The following is a 16,311-nucleotide window of genomic DNA, read 5'->3' on the forward strand; positions in this document are numbered from 1 at the left end:
CTATTAAGTCTTTTTTCTTTTGCTTTTAATACTGAATACCTAACAATTTTAAATGAACTTGAAGATTGACCAATTGTTTTAATGAGTCCTGTCCGATGATTGCCCCGAAATTTAAGCACCAGCCATTTTAGAAATCCACTTGTACACTGCCACCGTCTCTTACAAGACCATTCGGTCCTGAGTTAGTCAAGTTAGTGGGTCAGGGGGCTGTCAGACAAGCAGAGACCAGGTGGGACTTTTTAGGGGTTCCATCAGAAGCATATCCGAATGCGTAAACCTTGATAGCCAATCGATTTTATGGAGATACCGAATCATTCTTCCATCCATGAATTTTGCATTGTTTGAGGCTGCAGGACTATCGGGGAATTTCTAGTATATAAAGCATTTCCTTGTGATACTGCCGGTCTTGGCTTCTGTAACCAGTTACCCGCCATTTTGTAGCACACCTAATAACCTTAGTATCATTTCTGGATACGTTATCGTCACGCGCATCTCATTCTCAGTTCCATACCTATTACACTACACATCAGCCGCTCTAAGATCACCATCAATCTACTTGAGCCACCCGCCAGACCAAACAATGGCAAACGGCACCCAAACGCCGGAAGGCTACGCCCCTTTCGACTTGTACCCTTACAATCCATCGCAAGCTCCAGCATATGCCTTCTTGGGCCTTTTTGGAGCGGCCGGTATTGCGCATTTCATTATGATGTTCCCCTATCGATCAGCTTTCCCCATCCCTATGATTATAGGATGCGGTAGTAAGTGGCCTCTCTACCATCTTCTAGGTACTTATAGATATAGCTAACACCATTCCCAGTGGAGGCTACCGCCTATTGGTTTCGATCACGATCTCACGACAATCTTCGACAAACATTGCCTTTTCTAATACAAAACTTACTCGTCCTTGTGGCCCCACCATTCCTCGCCGCCACTATCTACATGTGTCTCGGTCGAATCACGAGAGCTCTCAAAGCTCAAGAAATATCCTTTATAAGCTTGCGCTGGATCACCAAACTGTTCGTCTTGATTGATCTAGTCTGCTTTGTCACACAGACTGCAGGTGCCATCATGTCAGGCAGTGAGAAAGTCGAAGAGGCAAAGCGAGGTCAGAACATCATCATTATCGGACTGGTTCTTCAGATCTTTGCTTTTGCCTTATTTATATTCTGCGTTCTCACTTTGCAGCTCAGGATCCGCTCAAACCCGCCTGTCCAGTGTCTTGCAGGTGTGGTGACGCATTATCGCCGATATTTCATCGCACTATACTGCACCAGCGGCCTGTTCCTGATCCGCAATTTGGTTAGGATTATCGAGTATAAGCAAGGTGGTGACGGCCCTCTTTTGTCAAATGAAGCTTTCTTATATGTTTTTGATTGTTGTTTTATGCTGGCTATTATCATTATCATTCTTGTCATACATCCGGGTCAACTGATTATGAAAGCTCGACGGCTGGACATTTTGAAGGAGGATCTTCCGTTAGTAACGAGATAGCTAGACATACAGAAAGCTCTGTTAGATTAGTTTCCGGCCCTTTCCTTTCTTTATTCCTTTCACTTGCTAGTATCATCGGCAGACATTCGGTCTTCCAGCCTCAAAAGTACATCTTATTTAATCGCCAAAGTGACGTGGTAGAGTTTATTATGAAAGTTACCTCTTAATTTAATGTAATTCCTATGCAAATGCATGTAAAGTCTGACCTCAATTTTGCAATTGACTTGATTCCCAGTGACAGAAAGCAGAACGCCTAATGGCCTAAAGACCTCCCTGATGTCACTAGTGGCGCATTTGGTGACATTCTTGCAGTCATTTCATTTCCGCCACGAGTCAGGTGTCCTTGGTCGTGGTCCCGAGATTGACCAATCATGGATTTACGCATCAGATGCGTATAAGCTAGTCTAATTGCGGTTATCCGTGCACTGGAGAGGCCGAGAATGCGAGTTCAGTCGTGAAGACTTCTCCGTCTACCAACTTTCTACTCTGTCGCAAGATCCTCAACAACAGGCCAGCCCGCAGCAACCCGACGTCAAACAACAGCTGCAGGTCTAGTCGATAAGTGAATTGGCCACTTTACTGCCGCTAACAGCTGTTTCTTGTACGAACACGCGCAGGCCCCACAAAAAGTCTCGGCTGGGTTGCCAAACCTGCAAAAGACGAAAGATCAAGGTTAGTAGTATTGACTTACCCAGCCATCGCTCATCCCATCTCAACCTAGCCTTTTCTCTGTGCTTATTCAAGATATGTCATACTGTAATGTACTACGTCATTCTAACCATATGGACTTTTCAAGTGCGACGAAGTGAAACCGCAATGCGGAAAATGCATTCAGTTTGGTGTCTGGTGCGACTTCTCTCCTCAGCAACCACGACCGCAGGCTTCTCCTAATCCCCGATCCGAATCTCTACCACGGCGCCCAGGGCGCCCCAGATCAGACTGGGTATCTTGGGCTGACCAGATTCGATGTCACGCGACTGAGTCTGCTGTAAAACAGTCCGAGCATCTAAATGCTATGGATCTTGAGCTCTTCCACAACTACATGACCAAGACTGCACACACCCTTCATGACGGAACACAACCCCATCTTTGGTCTGAAGGTGCGCCTCGAGTAGGATTTCAGCATAACTGCATATTGAAACTTTTACTCTCGTTATCATCATATCATCTGGCCAAACTCAAACCTATTGATAAGCCACGATATTCATTAATTGCCGAAACGCATTTGACGGCTGCGTTGCAGCCAGCGACTGTATTGATCAGCTGCCTTGGTGGAGATAATAGTCCGGCTGCGTATTTGACATCCGTCCTGATATGCTTTGTGGCTCTTGCCAAAGGTCCGAGTCCTGGGAATCTTCTTCTGACCAATATCGAAGGGCATGTTTCATGGCTTCATCTCCTTCGGGGTGTACGTTCAGTGGTTGAGGTAGCAGGATGGTCGGCAGTATTCTCGGGTATGTTGGTAGAATATGCTCCAATACCCAGCGGCGACATATCAGAAGACAGCACGCCGACCGACACAGCCTTGATAGTCGAGGGCATCGAAGACTGGCGCTCTTCCTTGATCGATATCTCGCATGCGATTACCAGAACTACCGAGGAGAAGCTCAAAAATGCTTACGAAGATGAGTTAGAAGTGCTCATGAGCTGTTTTGAAAGGACGTTTGGCAAGGGGAAAGACGCTGCTCTCGATGCAGTTGGCAAGCTTGAAGATGTTATAAGCTGGGTTTACCAGCTTGGTGACGATTACATGGAAGGATTGTGCCAAAGAGATCTAATCCCGATGGTCATCTTGGGACATTTCTGCGTGTTACTTCGGACAGTTGAGGTCCGGCATTGGTTCATGCACGAATGGGCATCACATATCATAAAGGAGATCCTCGCTATCTCTCAAGATTCTCGTCAGTGGCTCTCCTGGCCACTCTCATATCTCAAGTTACAAGAATAGTTCAATTCTATAGGACATATCAACAAGACGTCACAAGTATCATCAGCGAGAAGACAAGTCAGATCACATGAACATTGCCAAAATGTCTGATTTTGGAACTATTATGATATTGTCTTGAAAGTTGACGACAAAAGTGATTCTGTTTGCCGGAGGCCTTGGAGCTATCGCATATGATGATAGTCACTGCGTCGCTGCTTCGTGGGAAGAAGAAAAGGGGCACCATCCGTCGCATAGCGCTTCTGCCTTTCCGTGCTTATTTCCTCCCCTGCCATGGATGTTAGTACTCTCTCCCTGGCGCTTACGATTTCCTATCATGATTGGTCGGCGGCAACCGTCCACAAGCCTGTTCCTGTTGACACCCCTTGTCAGGCGTCATCTAGGATTTCCATGAGTGGCAAGATGCCCCACTAAAGGCAAAACCGTAAGCCGTCAAATGAACACTCGAGCCATCCCAGGCCTCGGCTTTGCTTGTGTAAGTAATTGGCCACATGCCTCGTCATCACCTGCTTGTGTTTGTGCCTGTAACACAGCCTTGGTCTGTTAGGTGATATTTAGGAGCCTCAAGCTCACTAGATTAATGCCCCCCCATGCGTAAATAAGCCGATTTGTTGAGATAGTATCCATCCACACCAAGTAGCTTGCACGGGGTGCCACGTCGACCAATGATAGTTGCTTAGAGTTCGCCGAAGCTGTTGACCAGCGTTTGCGTCTTACTTTCCGCAAATAAGCCACTTTTCTCGGCGTTGAGAGTCAGAATCATCAAGCGGTACTGGAACAAATATTCTGGGACACTCATCGTTCTGGAGATTACAATGAATCAAAATCAGAGTTGTCCTAGCCACAGTATTCACTCAGCACGATGTTTTTTGCCATGAGGTATGGTTTTCTCTAATCAGGTCTTGCCTAGAACAAGCCAGTTGACGCTCGACTTTACAGAATCTGCACAGGGTTGACTGCCTTGGTTGCGGTATCGGGCGGCTCTGCCTTATCGTTACTCCCTCGACGAGAGACAGTCAGTTGCGTGGCAGATGACAAGACAGGAGCTCTCTTCGTCACAGCAGAGTGTGTCGATTTCTACTACGACTCCCCCATTCTTGATAGCGAGACGGACGAGATGATCCCTGCACCACATCGAAAGATTTCCGGCCATTTCAACGGTACCAACGTCGACTTCAACATCTATCTGACTCCCAAGTCGAAATGGGACGGGCGGTTCTTCCAACTTATGTACCCTCTCCAGACATCCATCGCCGATGATCTTGCCATTGAATTCGGAGTCGAGAGTGGTGGCTACACGATCCAGGCTTCTGGAACGATAGGCTACCGCGCTGACGCAGCTCTTGCCAAGCTTTCCCGCCAAGTTGCACAAGAGTACTATAATGTCTCTTCTGACCAGATTCGCGGATATGTCTATGGTGGTAGTGGTGGCTCTCTTAAAGCCATTGGCGCTGCCGAGAACACACTTGGAGTCTGGGATGGATGCGTTGCTCTCGTCCAGGCAACGCCGATGTCTATACCTTATAACTGGGGCATCAGAGCGTTCGGCGCGTTGATGCTGGAGAAGCATTCCAAGGAGCTCATTGAAGTAGTTCAGCCTGGTGGTAGTGGTAACCCCCATGAGTCCCTTGACGAACTTGAACGGGCGGTTTTGACCGAGACGCAATACCTCGGCATCCCCACCAGAGGATGGGAAGATTGGGATTCTATCGCAAACAACCGTACGCAACTGTGGCAGACGCTCAAGGATATCACGGTTCCCATCATCCAGAGTATGGATCCCACTTATGCCGACGACTTTTGGAACAAAGATGGGTACGCAGGGTGTGACCAATCTACATTGGGAGAGAGATTTCGCGCTGCCCTCGTCCAGTTTGATAGTGCCATTGAGACTGTGACTGCAGGCCACGATGGGTTGATATCCGAATTTGTATTGAAGACTGTGCCCGGGAACGTTACCGACGTTGTAGGCTTCGGCTTTTCTGTCACAGTCAATGACTCCAGTAATCATTTCTCTGGCATGCTAGATGCTAAGACGAGAACCGTACACATCTTGGCTGGCGCTTCCAATACTACGCTTGGCGCCCTCGTGCCGGGTGCTCGCATCCAGGTTGATAATCGCTGGTACCTCGCCACGCATACATACCACCGTCACCAATTACCTCCGACGGACAACGGATTTTATGGCTATGACTATCTTCGGGATGAGAATGGTGATCCACGCTACCCTCAACGGGATATCTTAATGGGACCAGTCGTGTCAAATTCGGCCTCAGGAGGTGGTACACACACGGGTAACATCACAATGAAGTTGATTGTCATGGACAACCTTTTAGACTTTGACGCCTTGCCCTGGCATGCAGATTGGTACAAGGAACAGGTCCGTAAGGTGAAAGGCAGCCTTGAAGATCACTATCGTCTGTACTACAGCGATAATGCAGACCATGTCATGGGACCGATTAAAGCACCCTACACGAATCGGGTCGTCGATTTCACCGGTCTTTGCCAGCAGCACCTGCGCGACTTGATGGCGTGGGTTGAGAACAACGTCAATCCACCGACGCCTACAAATTACACTGTCGTTGAGGGACAGGTTGAGGTCCCCTTATCGGCGTCGGCACGTAAGGGCATCCAACCTGTTGTTGAGCTCTTTGTGGACAATTCAAAGCGCACCCAGGTAGCTCCAGGAGAGACTAAAGAGTTTCACGTCAAAGTTCAAGTCCCGAATGGCGTTGGTCAGATCGTTGCGCTTGAATGGGATCCTCTTGGCATCGGTGAGTATACCAAGATAGACATTGACGTGGGGCCTGAGATTGATCTGCGCTTCTCGTATGCGTACAGGAAATCTGGAGTCTATTTCGCTGGCGTCCGAGCCGCTTCTCATCGGGATGGGAATAATGAGACAAAGATTGCTTTGGCTTGGAATTTGGATCGTGTTCGAGTTGTTGTAGAGTCACGTTTAGTACGGCAAGCCCCCTCATTAGTAGTTTTGTAGCTCTCAATCAGTTTATAGTTTCTCTTGTTATGCTTTTTCTTTGTTTTCTCTTCTTTGTTTTTGCAACGACAGATTCGGCAACATCTTGGAACCCGCATTCATTCAATCTAATGTTGGCGTCAGCTTCACCGCCACTAGTAACGGGCTTCATGACGCAGCGTGCCAGCCTATATGGTGGTTGAGAGTCGGTTCAAGGCACTGGTACCACTAGAATTCTAGTTGAGAGCTATCGCCAGGATCATCGGGATGATGACTCGCTGTAGCATCTAGGACTATCTTGTCACCGGATTTGACATACCGCCGGATGTAATCGTGCCCTCTGTGGCAATTAACGATGGGAACTGGAGGATAGCTGGTGCTACCAAAACCATGCGTGAGTGCTCAGTATGTACTGGTATACGCATATTGATTCACCGAAAGGCGCTAGCTACCGAGAGTACTACTGACCCTACCCAGGAACATTTCGTGATGCGCTGACACAGGCGAAAGCATTTAGAACAAGGCACGCAACATCTTAATACTTCACGTTGAGAGGACAGATTTCTGGGTGATGGTTCAATTCATGGCAGTACTACATCTAGGTACATGTGCCCAATTCCATCTACCATATCAAAACTCTAGATCGTGGCTATCTAGCAACCTTTGCTTGTTGTTCATCAACACAACCTTCGCGCAAGAACATTCCAAAATCAGGTTCGCTCCGCCTTATTGCCAGTGGCGGGCATAACATCCCACATCGAATCCTTCTCGCCAACAATGATCGAGTACGCGATCTGAGCATAATGCTCGGCGACAGGGACCAGGTACGGGTTGATCTCGTCGTAGCACTCAATCAGCTGAAAGAACAGCCAAGGGACGTGATGTTCCATCATGCCCCACTGCTTGACTTCAAAACGAGCCTGGGCACTACCGTCTTCGGGTGGAGTTGCGAGGATGACAAAGCCCATGGTCTCGAGAGCCTTGATGAGCATTTCCGCAGCTTCGACGAAGTCTCCATCCTGGCGGCAGCGGATTCCGACGTAGGCGTAGAGATGGGCGATGCACCAGCGAATCTGCTTGGCAGCCTTGCCACGGTAGGTCTTCTCCATAACACGCAGAAGTTTGGTGGCCTTGTCAAGGTCGAATTCTTCATCGGAAGGCAGCTGCTTGTTAAAATCTTCGCTGAGTTCCTTACGCTGAACGCGAACGGCCTCGGTGGTCTTGAGTCGGTCCTTGCAGAGTTCGCAATCGCATTTGAATCCCCATTTGGCCAAGCCCTTCTGAACATCCTGGTATGACTCAGAGTCAGTAGATGGGCGGTAAGGGAACATCAACTCGGTGTCGGCCGGTATGTCTCTCGCCGCGCGGATGATCATCACGTCGCCGATGAATGAGCGGCGACAGTTGCCGACACAAGAGTGATTGATGCGAGCAGCAAGAAGCCAGACGCCGACGGAAGTGAAGAGAGGCTTCTCGCGGGTTGAGGCGCAGACTTCGGGGGCTGGGTTACCGCTCCAGACGTTGTTGCCACAGAAGTCGCGAGTGGATCGCGGGGCACCGAATGAATTGAGAGAAAGGATCTTCTCGACAAGGAAGCTGCGACACCACGTCAGTAGGTATTCCATCGGGAACCAGGGACAATTCAACTTACGCATCAACAACAGGACGTCCATCCGCCTCGGTAGCCGTCACCGGTTTGTACTTCCCATGGTGAAGTTCAGTAAAGGCAGAGAGAGCTTCCGGATCATGGTACAACTTCTGAACAACCTTGGGCCAGAGATTCGCCGATGCACCAGACGTAAGGCGCTTGGTGTTGAAGTTGACCATGTGGGTACATTTGTCCATCACTCGTGTCTCGTCGATGAATGAGTACTCAAAGGCCTTCTCAACGAGGAGCAAGTCGCCAGCCTTGACAGCCTTGGTGGTGAACAGACCGCGACCACGACCAGGCGAGTCGCGAACCTCAACAAGCTTAGAGTAGGTGGCGCAATCAATCAGGGGAGCACCCTTTGCTGCCTTGGCTGCCTCATACATCTTCTTGAAGTCGTATTTGCCGGTGTGCTGCTCCGTCAGTCGAGTCTTGACGGACAGAAGAGTCGCTTCAGCCGCCTTGCTGTCGGGAAACTTGTCCAGGAGGTCGATGAGCATGGCTTCGCAATCCTCGAACCGGTTGAGTTTGTAGAGGGCAGTGGAATAACGGAACAAAGCCTTCTCGGTAGGCGCTTCGGGATCGTAGGCCTGGGTGGCATCCAGCAGTGCTTCTGCGGGTCGACAAAGCTTGAGGTTTGTGAGCGCGCGGTTGAGGTGGGCCAACCGCTTGTCTTCAGGAGTCTCGGCGACATCGAGGGCTTCGGAGTACCTGCAGTTCACAATGTTAGCCATGAGTGGGGTGAAGGAGGATGGGTGACTGACGAGTGATGAGCTCCTGCCCAATGTTTCTTGCGAAAGGCCTTGTTTCCGTCATCGCGGTAACCTTGACTGGTCTTGTCATCTCGGCATGGATCGACCTTCCATGCCTCGGGGATCCGTCCATCACCATGACGCAGGGGAAGGATGTCACCCGGGTGGTCGACTCTCAGCGAGTAGTAAGCCTGGGGGATCTGAGAGAAATTCGGGGAGATGGTGTCATTGACCCGCTGAAAGAAAGGGTTCTTGACGATGCACACACGATAGTCCATCATTGTCCAGTTGCAGGAGACTTCCATCTCCGGGGGCTGGTGATACACCTTGAGCAACACAGCTGTACCCGCCTGATCCTCAACGATGAACATGACAGCCTCATGACGGTCGGTAGACGACATCTTGTGGAGAAGGACCTTTGATCCCCAATGGTGAGTTTCGAGACGCATATCTGAGATGCTGATCGGCTTGAGCTCCTTCTCAGGGATGGTGCAGGGTAGATATGGCGCTTCGACAGTAGCGATAGGGGGAACCGTCATATGCTGCTCAACAAGCTGAGAGTTCGGGAGAGGGTAGTCGCTTCCGCAGGCCATTCGGATGAAGTTGCCGGCAGGAGATAAGCCAGGCGTGATCATGGCCTTGCCGAGTGCTCGGATCATGAAGATTTGGTTGACGGTATCCTTGACGGGATGATCGGTGACAAGCTGGCCCTTCTTCTTCTGGGCTTCGGCCAGGGCCGTTTCGGTCGTCTTGACCCATTTGACGAAGGTCGGGTCGAATGAGCCGTCGAGGAGATCCATCGTGGCGGCTACGCGACGGGGTGAACTGTGTTTGTGAAGAAAGGTGAAGAACGATCGTAGTGTTGAAGGGATAGGAAGTTGCTGGTGATGAAAAGAAATGAAGAGGGAGAGGTTGCGGGATGCAACAGGCGGGGATGGGGATGTTGATGATAAGGAAGGTCGCGGACTGAAGTTGGACGGGAAGGAGCGCTGGTTGTCAGGTGGCAAGGCAACAACTTTTGTTTGCAATGAATTCTCGCACCTTCCAGGGCAGGTGCATTGCGAGACCGCAACTGCTGGCAAACAGCAACTGCCCGCACTGACAAACAGTGTCCGTAACTGCAAGGTAAATGTTTGGTTTTCGCTGTTGCACAAACAAGAATAGTGGAGTCAATCTGGAGTCTAAGGTTACAGGGGAATCGGCAGTAAATTGAAAGTGGCAGTCGGAAACACCCTCCGGGCTGTTGTGTTACTGTTTACAATGGACATCGACTTACCTGATCAGTTGCATTCGTGTCATTGTCTCGCTTATGCTTAATTCCTCCCGTTGCATGTTTCATCTCCGACAGCCTAGCCGCTGCATCTCGCTATGGCTGCACCGCCCAAAAAGGATCCCACTGGACGTGCATATATTTGTTTGAGAACAAAGCGAGCAAACGGCTGGCTCATTTGTTCCGGATTGCGGAGAACATTTGTCGTTGTTTTAACGTACCTAGGTACCGTGGAAGTATCCAGCCACAAACACAGTAATCATAGCAAACGCAATTGAACGTGAATTAAAAAGGTACAGAACTAATATCTTGCGAGTCCATCGGCACGCGATAATCATTTAGTCAGGGTGAATGCTGCAAATTTTTAGCCGTCGTGGCCCGATTGCCGGATGTCACATGGCCGCTGACAGGTCAGACTGTCAACGTCTTTTTAACGTTACTGCTTATTAAATATCGTAGTACAAGACAAGGACGTGCATCTAATTTCCACATGTTACGACAGTCGTGCGTTGTTGATGGTGCGCGTTGGCTGATAACTTTATCTGAGCTTATCGATTGCTTATCGGTCGATTTCTTATCCGATAAGTGAGATCGCTTATCGTGACACTTTCCGTCCGGCTTAATTCCGCCAACATGCTAACCTATACCCGCTTAACGTCATTATTTCCATCGTCAGCAACAACTGGTATTGTGGAAGTATTTTTATAATCCGATAGGATAACCAGTGCTCCTTTCTTCCAACCGCTTTTATGAAAGTTTATGGGAGCCACGACCTTCAATGATTATTAACAAAACAACACACCAGCATTTGGAGCACATTCGACGAGTCACCCAAGGTCAAAAATCTCCAAAGGCTACAACGGGTGAAACTGTGCATAAACACCATCATTGTTTAGCTGAATAATAGATACACTCAAAATATCAAGACACGATTGTCAATCGTTGCTCCACGAAGCCCTGGTGAAGTACTGTGTCACAGAAGTGAATTCCATATCCTCCAATCCCCTTCCTCATCTGCCCCCTACTTGGAAGCATTAACACGGCAAAGAAGCCATCCAAAGTCAACACCCTTGGTGCTGATGACAGCGCCCTTCTTGGCAGTGAAGTCCTTGCTGGCGGGAACAGTGCCGTACTGGTCCTTGTACATCTGGCAAGTGACCTGATCGGTCTTGGGAGCCTTGACACCGTCGACGGTGGAGTAGACGCGGGCAATCTCGATCTCGGTGACCTTTCTCTTGTCGTGGGTGAGGACACCGAGAGGGACGTTCATGGGAAGGGAGTCGTCGCCGTTGTAAGTCATGATGGCGACGCCGACGTAGGGCTTCTCGGTGGGAGCTGCTACGACGGCAGTGGAGAAGGCAGCAATGCTGGAAAGAATGGTAGCGAAATGCATGTTGATGGTTTGTTTGTTTGAGTATTGGATTGATTGAATGAAGTGAGATGTTGATACTTTTGTTACACTGGATCAAGCTTGTTCTTATAGTTGTCGCAATTGGAATTCTAAATTACTTTTTATCCCAAGCCTCTTCCTTCGCCAAGGATTCCATTCAATACTCCATTTTCTCTCCTGAACATACGACATTCTGACAGCTTTCAGCTATTAGCCGAAAACATGCGACCAACAGCAACCCCAGTCACAAACGCCCCATTCGGCCACTACCAGATTGAGACATAAAAATGGAGGCTGAGCACCGTTTATTACGTCCCTCGACTAGACACAATACTAGCAGGGCGGAACATTTTACATAAAAGAATCAAACGTAACAATTTGACAGGAGCATTTGTAATATTTTCTTCGCCAGAACAATGCCAAACCGAAGCTTGAGAAGAGGTTGCATACCGCACCGGAGGAAAACGTCTATGACCGACGGATGTTTGACCTCGGCCTGATTATCCTCCGCTTAGCCTTGCCTGTGCGCAGATTACGTAGCTTCATGCAGAGAATCCTGCGACCTAGTTCTAGAATGCGTAAGGCTTTCTAAAACCTCACTTACATGCTGGAATTAGCGCAGCAGAGCTAGCTGACCGTCCCACCTACCCTGTCTTCCCCACACTTTACCTTGTCAGCCGTCTAGGGGAGGTCATGTTTCATGATTGCAACTCGGTGTTTATTGTTCATAGTTCGTTGTTCGCGATTCGCTTATTGCACGACTCGGACTTCGAGCACGAAAGTCCGCAGAGAAAAGCGGTGTTCTGCGAAATTCTCGGACAGTCATGACATTGAGGCATTTATTACAGCACACGAACAACTATACCAGAATACGACAATGTTTGCGCGAATATTGACCAGGTCGGAGTGATGTGAAAGTCCGAGGTCTCCTTACTCTGATCATATTCAAAGACTGGTTTTCTCTCCATAAATGAGGCTGTAATGCCCCGGAGCGGAGTTTCCGGATTTGTCGATCCACCCGAACCAGTAGAATAGAACCAATGATAGAGAAGCATAAGCTGAAAACGCTAGGCATGTAGCAGCGCTATTTTCCTCAATCTGACAATTGTCAACATGTGCTATCAACTTACCGAGCTGTATACGGCCTGTCGCTGCGTCTATTATATTCATGCTGTTGATCGCTGTGCAGCCTACCATAGACGGGGCCACTCGGTTCAGAAACGCACCATCTTGGTCGGCTACACCTGCTCATCCCACTGTCCTTCGAATGCTGGGAGTACTGGTATCGTTGAAGACGATATATCGGACGATGACAACGCGTCAATCTTTAGCGACATTTCCGCCCCGTCGACAAACTTGACGTTCCCGGATGATACAAAACAGGAAGCCGCCGATAGGCTGTTTCACGAGCTGCTGAATGAGTTTAGCCTTAGGCATTTATGGCCACAGATCGTGAAAATATCTCATAACAAAGATCAAGCGGTCAGGACTATTGACAGGTATTTGTCTCGTTTCTCTCGTGATCTGAGGGCTCTTGCAACTAGTCGCCTGAACAAAAATGCCGCACGGTTTGTCGGTGCATCTCGATTGACCGTTGCTGAGCGTATCGTTGAATGTCACGTCAATGAGCTTAGCGTTCTAGATGATGAGGAATATCCCACCAAGAGCCAAGAACCGCTGGAAACGGCAATCGAAGAGGGTGAAGAGAAAGACGATGTTGACACGGATGAGAGAGAAATAATATACGACCACGTACAGCAATTCATCTTTGAGAATGCACCTTTCCAAAGCTTCGTCACAGCTTTGAAGCTGTTTGTTTCAAACGACTCTGGCAAATTATCTGAAGTCACTACGAGCATAAGGCAGTCTTTCAACTGTCTAGCTCTGTGGTACTGGAGAAGCACGAAGTTGGAACACCAAACTCGTCTATCTTGGTCATGTGTAGCTATCACCGTCTCAATACGTTGCATGACGGATACTGACATTTGCTTCCAGCGCTGTGGACAGAAAGGACATGATGATTACTTTGAGCGGAGATCAGGTGCAATTGAAGAGCTACAGGTCTTGCTGAGAGACTATGAGAAGATGACCCTCGAGCTCGTGGAAAACACCGGGTCTGTGACAGTCAAGAACGGTATGGCAAATGTCGTCTCACTCATCAAAAGCACCTTTTCTTTTTCTTCGTTGAAGGGAAAATCAGCAAAGCTACCGACTTTCAACCAAACCGCCAAAGGCCGAAACCTGGGCGAGCCCTGCCGATTGTCATCTAGCACACAGACATCGGTTTTGGACCCGAAACATAAGTTTCTAGTAGTTTGCGCACCATTCGCGAAACGTGTTTCGAAAGCACATCAACCTGATGTCTGCAAAATTCACTCAGACCGAGACTTCTTCAAAGCATTGCGACAGACTTACTCTGACTCTCGACGCGCTCTCAGATGGCGGTGGTTCCGGCGCGTATCTTCAATAGACTTTGTCAAGGTATGGATCACACTTCATTGAATGACTCTTTGTTCTTGATGTGCTAACAAATTGGCTCAAGTTTGAGATGTTCCTCAGCGAAATCGTCAACGTTCAACAATGCCCATCACTTCCAGAGAGTCAAGCACGAATAGACTACGACTTTGAACAATGCGACACTGATCCACCTATTGGTCCAAATCTCTTATCGCATCTTTTTGAGAACCCAGACCATGCCGAGGTACTTCCTGTCTTGTTCAACAGGATACCAAAGAAGTTGAGAAATAGGTTATGTGCTTGTCCCAAGAAAGGGAGTTCAGTTGGCTGGGGGATCCGATTCGTCGAGGGACTTGATCCCCTTGCTGTATTTCTTTGCGGATGTGTCGGATTCGTGGTATCGCTCGTTGTATCTCTGGTTTATACACTTGTGATGGATGATATACAGGGTGGCTTTGCTATTGGTGCACATATGCTTGCGTTCTTTTTGTTTTGTGGAGGGTGTCTACATTCTGCATCCCAATGAGGCGCTGGTTCTGATACTTTGACCGGATGCATCGTACGACCGCACGGACCGAGTTAAAACGAGCATCTTCTATGTCTTTAACCTGGTCTTCCTCTGCCTCTCGGAACGCCCCCCCCCCCTTGCTTAGCCCCATCCTCTCCGCAAAGTCCGCAACCTGCTCGGCAAGAATGCGGAGATTGATCTCTGCCACTTATCCTTTTCTATAAGCCCCAGTCTTTAAAGTTCTCGACTTCTCTCTACCCAATGATTGTATCATATTTAACACCCTTTCAAATATTTAAACTCAATTTAGTCTATATGTTCTATACAGAAACCGACTTATCTCTATTGATATTCTAAAACATTGCAATTGTCAAGCTCTGACTTGAACATCCATTATGCCTGAACATGATTTCTCTATATTGCCTCACACTGTAGATAAGTCAGCCAATGTCAAACGCCCCGTTATGAACATATCTTCGAGCGAGATCGAAAGGCTGCACCTGCTTCTCGATAATAGCCCTATCGTTGATGAGACCTGAAATAATTTGTACCAAGATGGCCATTTCGGAACCAACAGGGACTGGCTTATAGGCGCTGTAAAGTAATGGCGACACAACTACGATTGGTAAGGAGCCGCTATGGCACGTATAGCATCTCCCTAACCTACGCGTTAGGAAGAAATGGGAGAAGAAATTCAATTCTTTGCCACACTACACCATCGACGTGCAAGACAACGAGAGCGATACTTACACAATCCACTTCAATGCTCTCTTTTTCAAGCGCAGGGATGCTCATCCTGTTTCATTCCTTCATGGCTGGCCTGGATCCAGAGTCGAATTTCTGTCCATGTTGGAGATCGTCCAGGAAAAATACTCACCCGATACCTTGCCATACCACATCATCGTTCCCGACTTAGTCGGCTTTGGTTTCTCCTCTAGGCCACCACTCAACAAAGGTTTCAATATTGTGGACAATGCTCGAGTTCTAGTCAAGTTTATGCATACCTTGGGCTTTACATCTGATCATGGGGGATACACCGTTCAAGGTGGCGATATCGGCGGTTTTCTTGGTCCGCGAGTTGCTGCGCTCGACCCTGAGACTTGCCGCCTTGTACGCGTTAATATGCTGAAATCCAGCCGCCTGAAGGTACCAACGTCGAGGATGATATCAAGGCGGGTAAATATACTCAGGCCGAGATCGAGAGCCTCGAGCGTGAGAAGAAGGTCCGGTCATGGGGTCTCTCATACGCAGCGATTCAAGGCACCCGACCTGCAACTGTTGGCTTAGCCATTAGAAGTAGCCCCGTTGGATTGCTTTCTTGGTAGGCCTTCCTCAATTCTTAAAGCTACGAGAGTTTGCTAAATCATCTTAGGATTGGAGAAAAGCTCTTAGAATGGTCAGATCCTGCTACCAGGCCCTCCTTAGAGCTCATCCTTACGAATGTCTCCTTCTACTGGTTTTCTCTGTGCCTCCCTACATCGCTTTGGCACTACCGATGTATGTATTACGGTAGCTCGGGCTTCGGATCACAGTTTGATGGCGTCAACTGTCCCGTTGGATATTCGTGGTTCCAGAGGGAGAATTGCAACCCACCAAAGGTTTGGTTAGATCAACTGGGAATACTCCAGTGGTACAAGGCTCACGAAGGAGTAAGTTCAAATTGAGATTCCTTAAATCTATGAGTTCTGAACCAGCTAATCTGCACTTCAGGGTGGTCACTTTGCAGCGCTGGAGCAGCCGGAGATCTTGTGGGAAGATGTAGAAGATTTCCTGGGGCGTGCCAGCCTTCAGTAGCCCACTTAGACTTACCAGTACGGCTAGGTAGAACTATGAAATAATCCCAGTTTCCTAAGGTCTAAAAGAAAGGAAGCGC

General features: G+C 48.6%; 6 protein-coding genes across 6 annotated transcripts; 4 read left to right on the forward strand and 2 right to left on the reverse strand.

Annotated features, from left to right (window-relative positions):
* Nucleotides 1-580: 580 nt before the first annotated feature.
* Nucleotides 581-3,458, forward strand: B0J16DRAFT_412585 (RTA1 like protein-domain-containing protein; the record flags this gene model as incomplete). The annotated part of the gene is made up of 3 exons (XM_046133325.1): nt 581-761; nt 821-1,482; nt 2,291-3,458. 3 exons carry the CDS (start codon nt 581-583, stop codon nt 3,440-3,442), a joined length of 1,995 nt encoding a protein of 664 aa, XP_045983990.1. The 3' UTR covers nt 3,443-3,458.
* Nucleotides 3,459-4,301: 843 nt separating this feature from the next.
* B0J16DRAFT_396247 (uncharacterized protein) lies at nt 4,302-6,434 on the forward strand (the record flags this gene model as incomplete). The annotated part of the gene is made up of 2 exons (XM_046132255.1): nt 4,302-4,318; nt 4,379-6,434. 2 exons carry the CDS (start codon nt 4,302-4,304, stop codon nt 6,432-6,434), a joined length of 2,073 nt encoding a protein of 690 aa, XP_045983991.1.
* A 689-nt stretch (nt 6,435-7,123) lies between these two features.
* Nucleotides 7,124-9,613, reverse strand: B0J16DRAFT_412586 (uncharacterized protein; the record flags this gene model as incomplete). The annotated part of the gene is made up of 3 exons (XM_046133326.1): nt 7,124-8,009; nt 8,065-8,772; nt 8,826-9,613. The coding sequence occupies 3 exons, from the start codon at nt 9,611-9,613 to the stop codon at nt 7,124-7,126; spliced, it is 2,382 nt and encodes a 793-aa protein (XP_045983992.1).
* Nucleotides 9,614-10,885: 1,272 nt separating this feature from the next.
* B0J16DRAFT_336433 (uncharacterized protein) lies at nt 10,886-11,613 on the reverse strand. Its single transcript, XM_046127220.1, has one exon. It carries the CDS (start codon nt 11,474-11,476, stop codon nt 11,105-11,107), a length of 372 nt encoding a protein of 123 aa, XP_045983993.1. The 5' UTR covers nt 11,477-11,613; the 3' UTR covers nt 10,886-11,104.
* A 973-nt stretch (nt 11,614-12,586) lies between these two features.
* B0J16DRAFT_396250 (uncharacterized protein) lies at nt 12,587-14,735 on the forward strand (the record flags this gene model as incomplete). The annotated part of the gene is made up of 2 exons (XM_046132256.1): nt 12,587-13,954; nt 14,016-14,735. The coding sequence occupies 2 exons, from the start codon at nt 12,587-12,589 to the stop codon at nt 14,454-14,456; spliced, it is 1,809 nt and encodes a 602-aa protein (XP_045983994.1). The 3' UTR covers nt 14,457-14,735.
* Nucleotides 14,736-14,755: 20 nt separating this feature from the next.
* B0J16DRAFT_361683 (Alpha/Beta hydrolase protein) lies at nt 14,756-16,232 on the forward strand (the record flags this gene model as incomplete). Its single annotated transcript, XM_046129772.1, has 5 exons — nt 14,756-14,962; nt 15,117-15,548; nt 15,599-15,759; nt 15,811-16,087; nt 16,149-16,232. The coding sequence occupies exons 1-5, from the start codon at nt 14,834-14,836 to the stop codon at nt 16,230-16,232; spliced, it is 1,083 nt and encodes a 360-aa protein (XP_045983995.1). The 5' UTR covers nt 14,756-14,833.
* Nucleotides 16,233-16,311: the final 79 nt, after the last annotated feature.

The sequence above is a fragment of the Fusarium flagelliforme genome (assembly GCF_020744385.1).
Source record: "Fusarium flagelliforme strain FIESC 12 MPI-CAGE-AA-0113 chromosome Unknown B0J16scaffold_3, whole genome shotgun sequence".
Taxonomy (NCBI): domain Eukaryota; kingdom Fungi; phylum Ascomycota; class Sordariomycetes; order Hypocreales; family Nectriaceae; genus Fusarium; species Fusarium flagelliforme.

What these genes read in the sequence shown, in the direction of transcription:
- B0J16DRAFT_336433 (XM_046127220.1), bottom strand. Translation starts at nt 11,476, where the DNA reads ATGCATTTCGCTACCATTCTTTCCAGCATTGCTGCCTTCTCCACTGCC.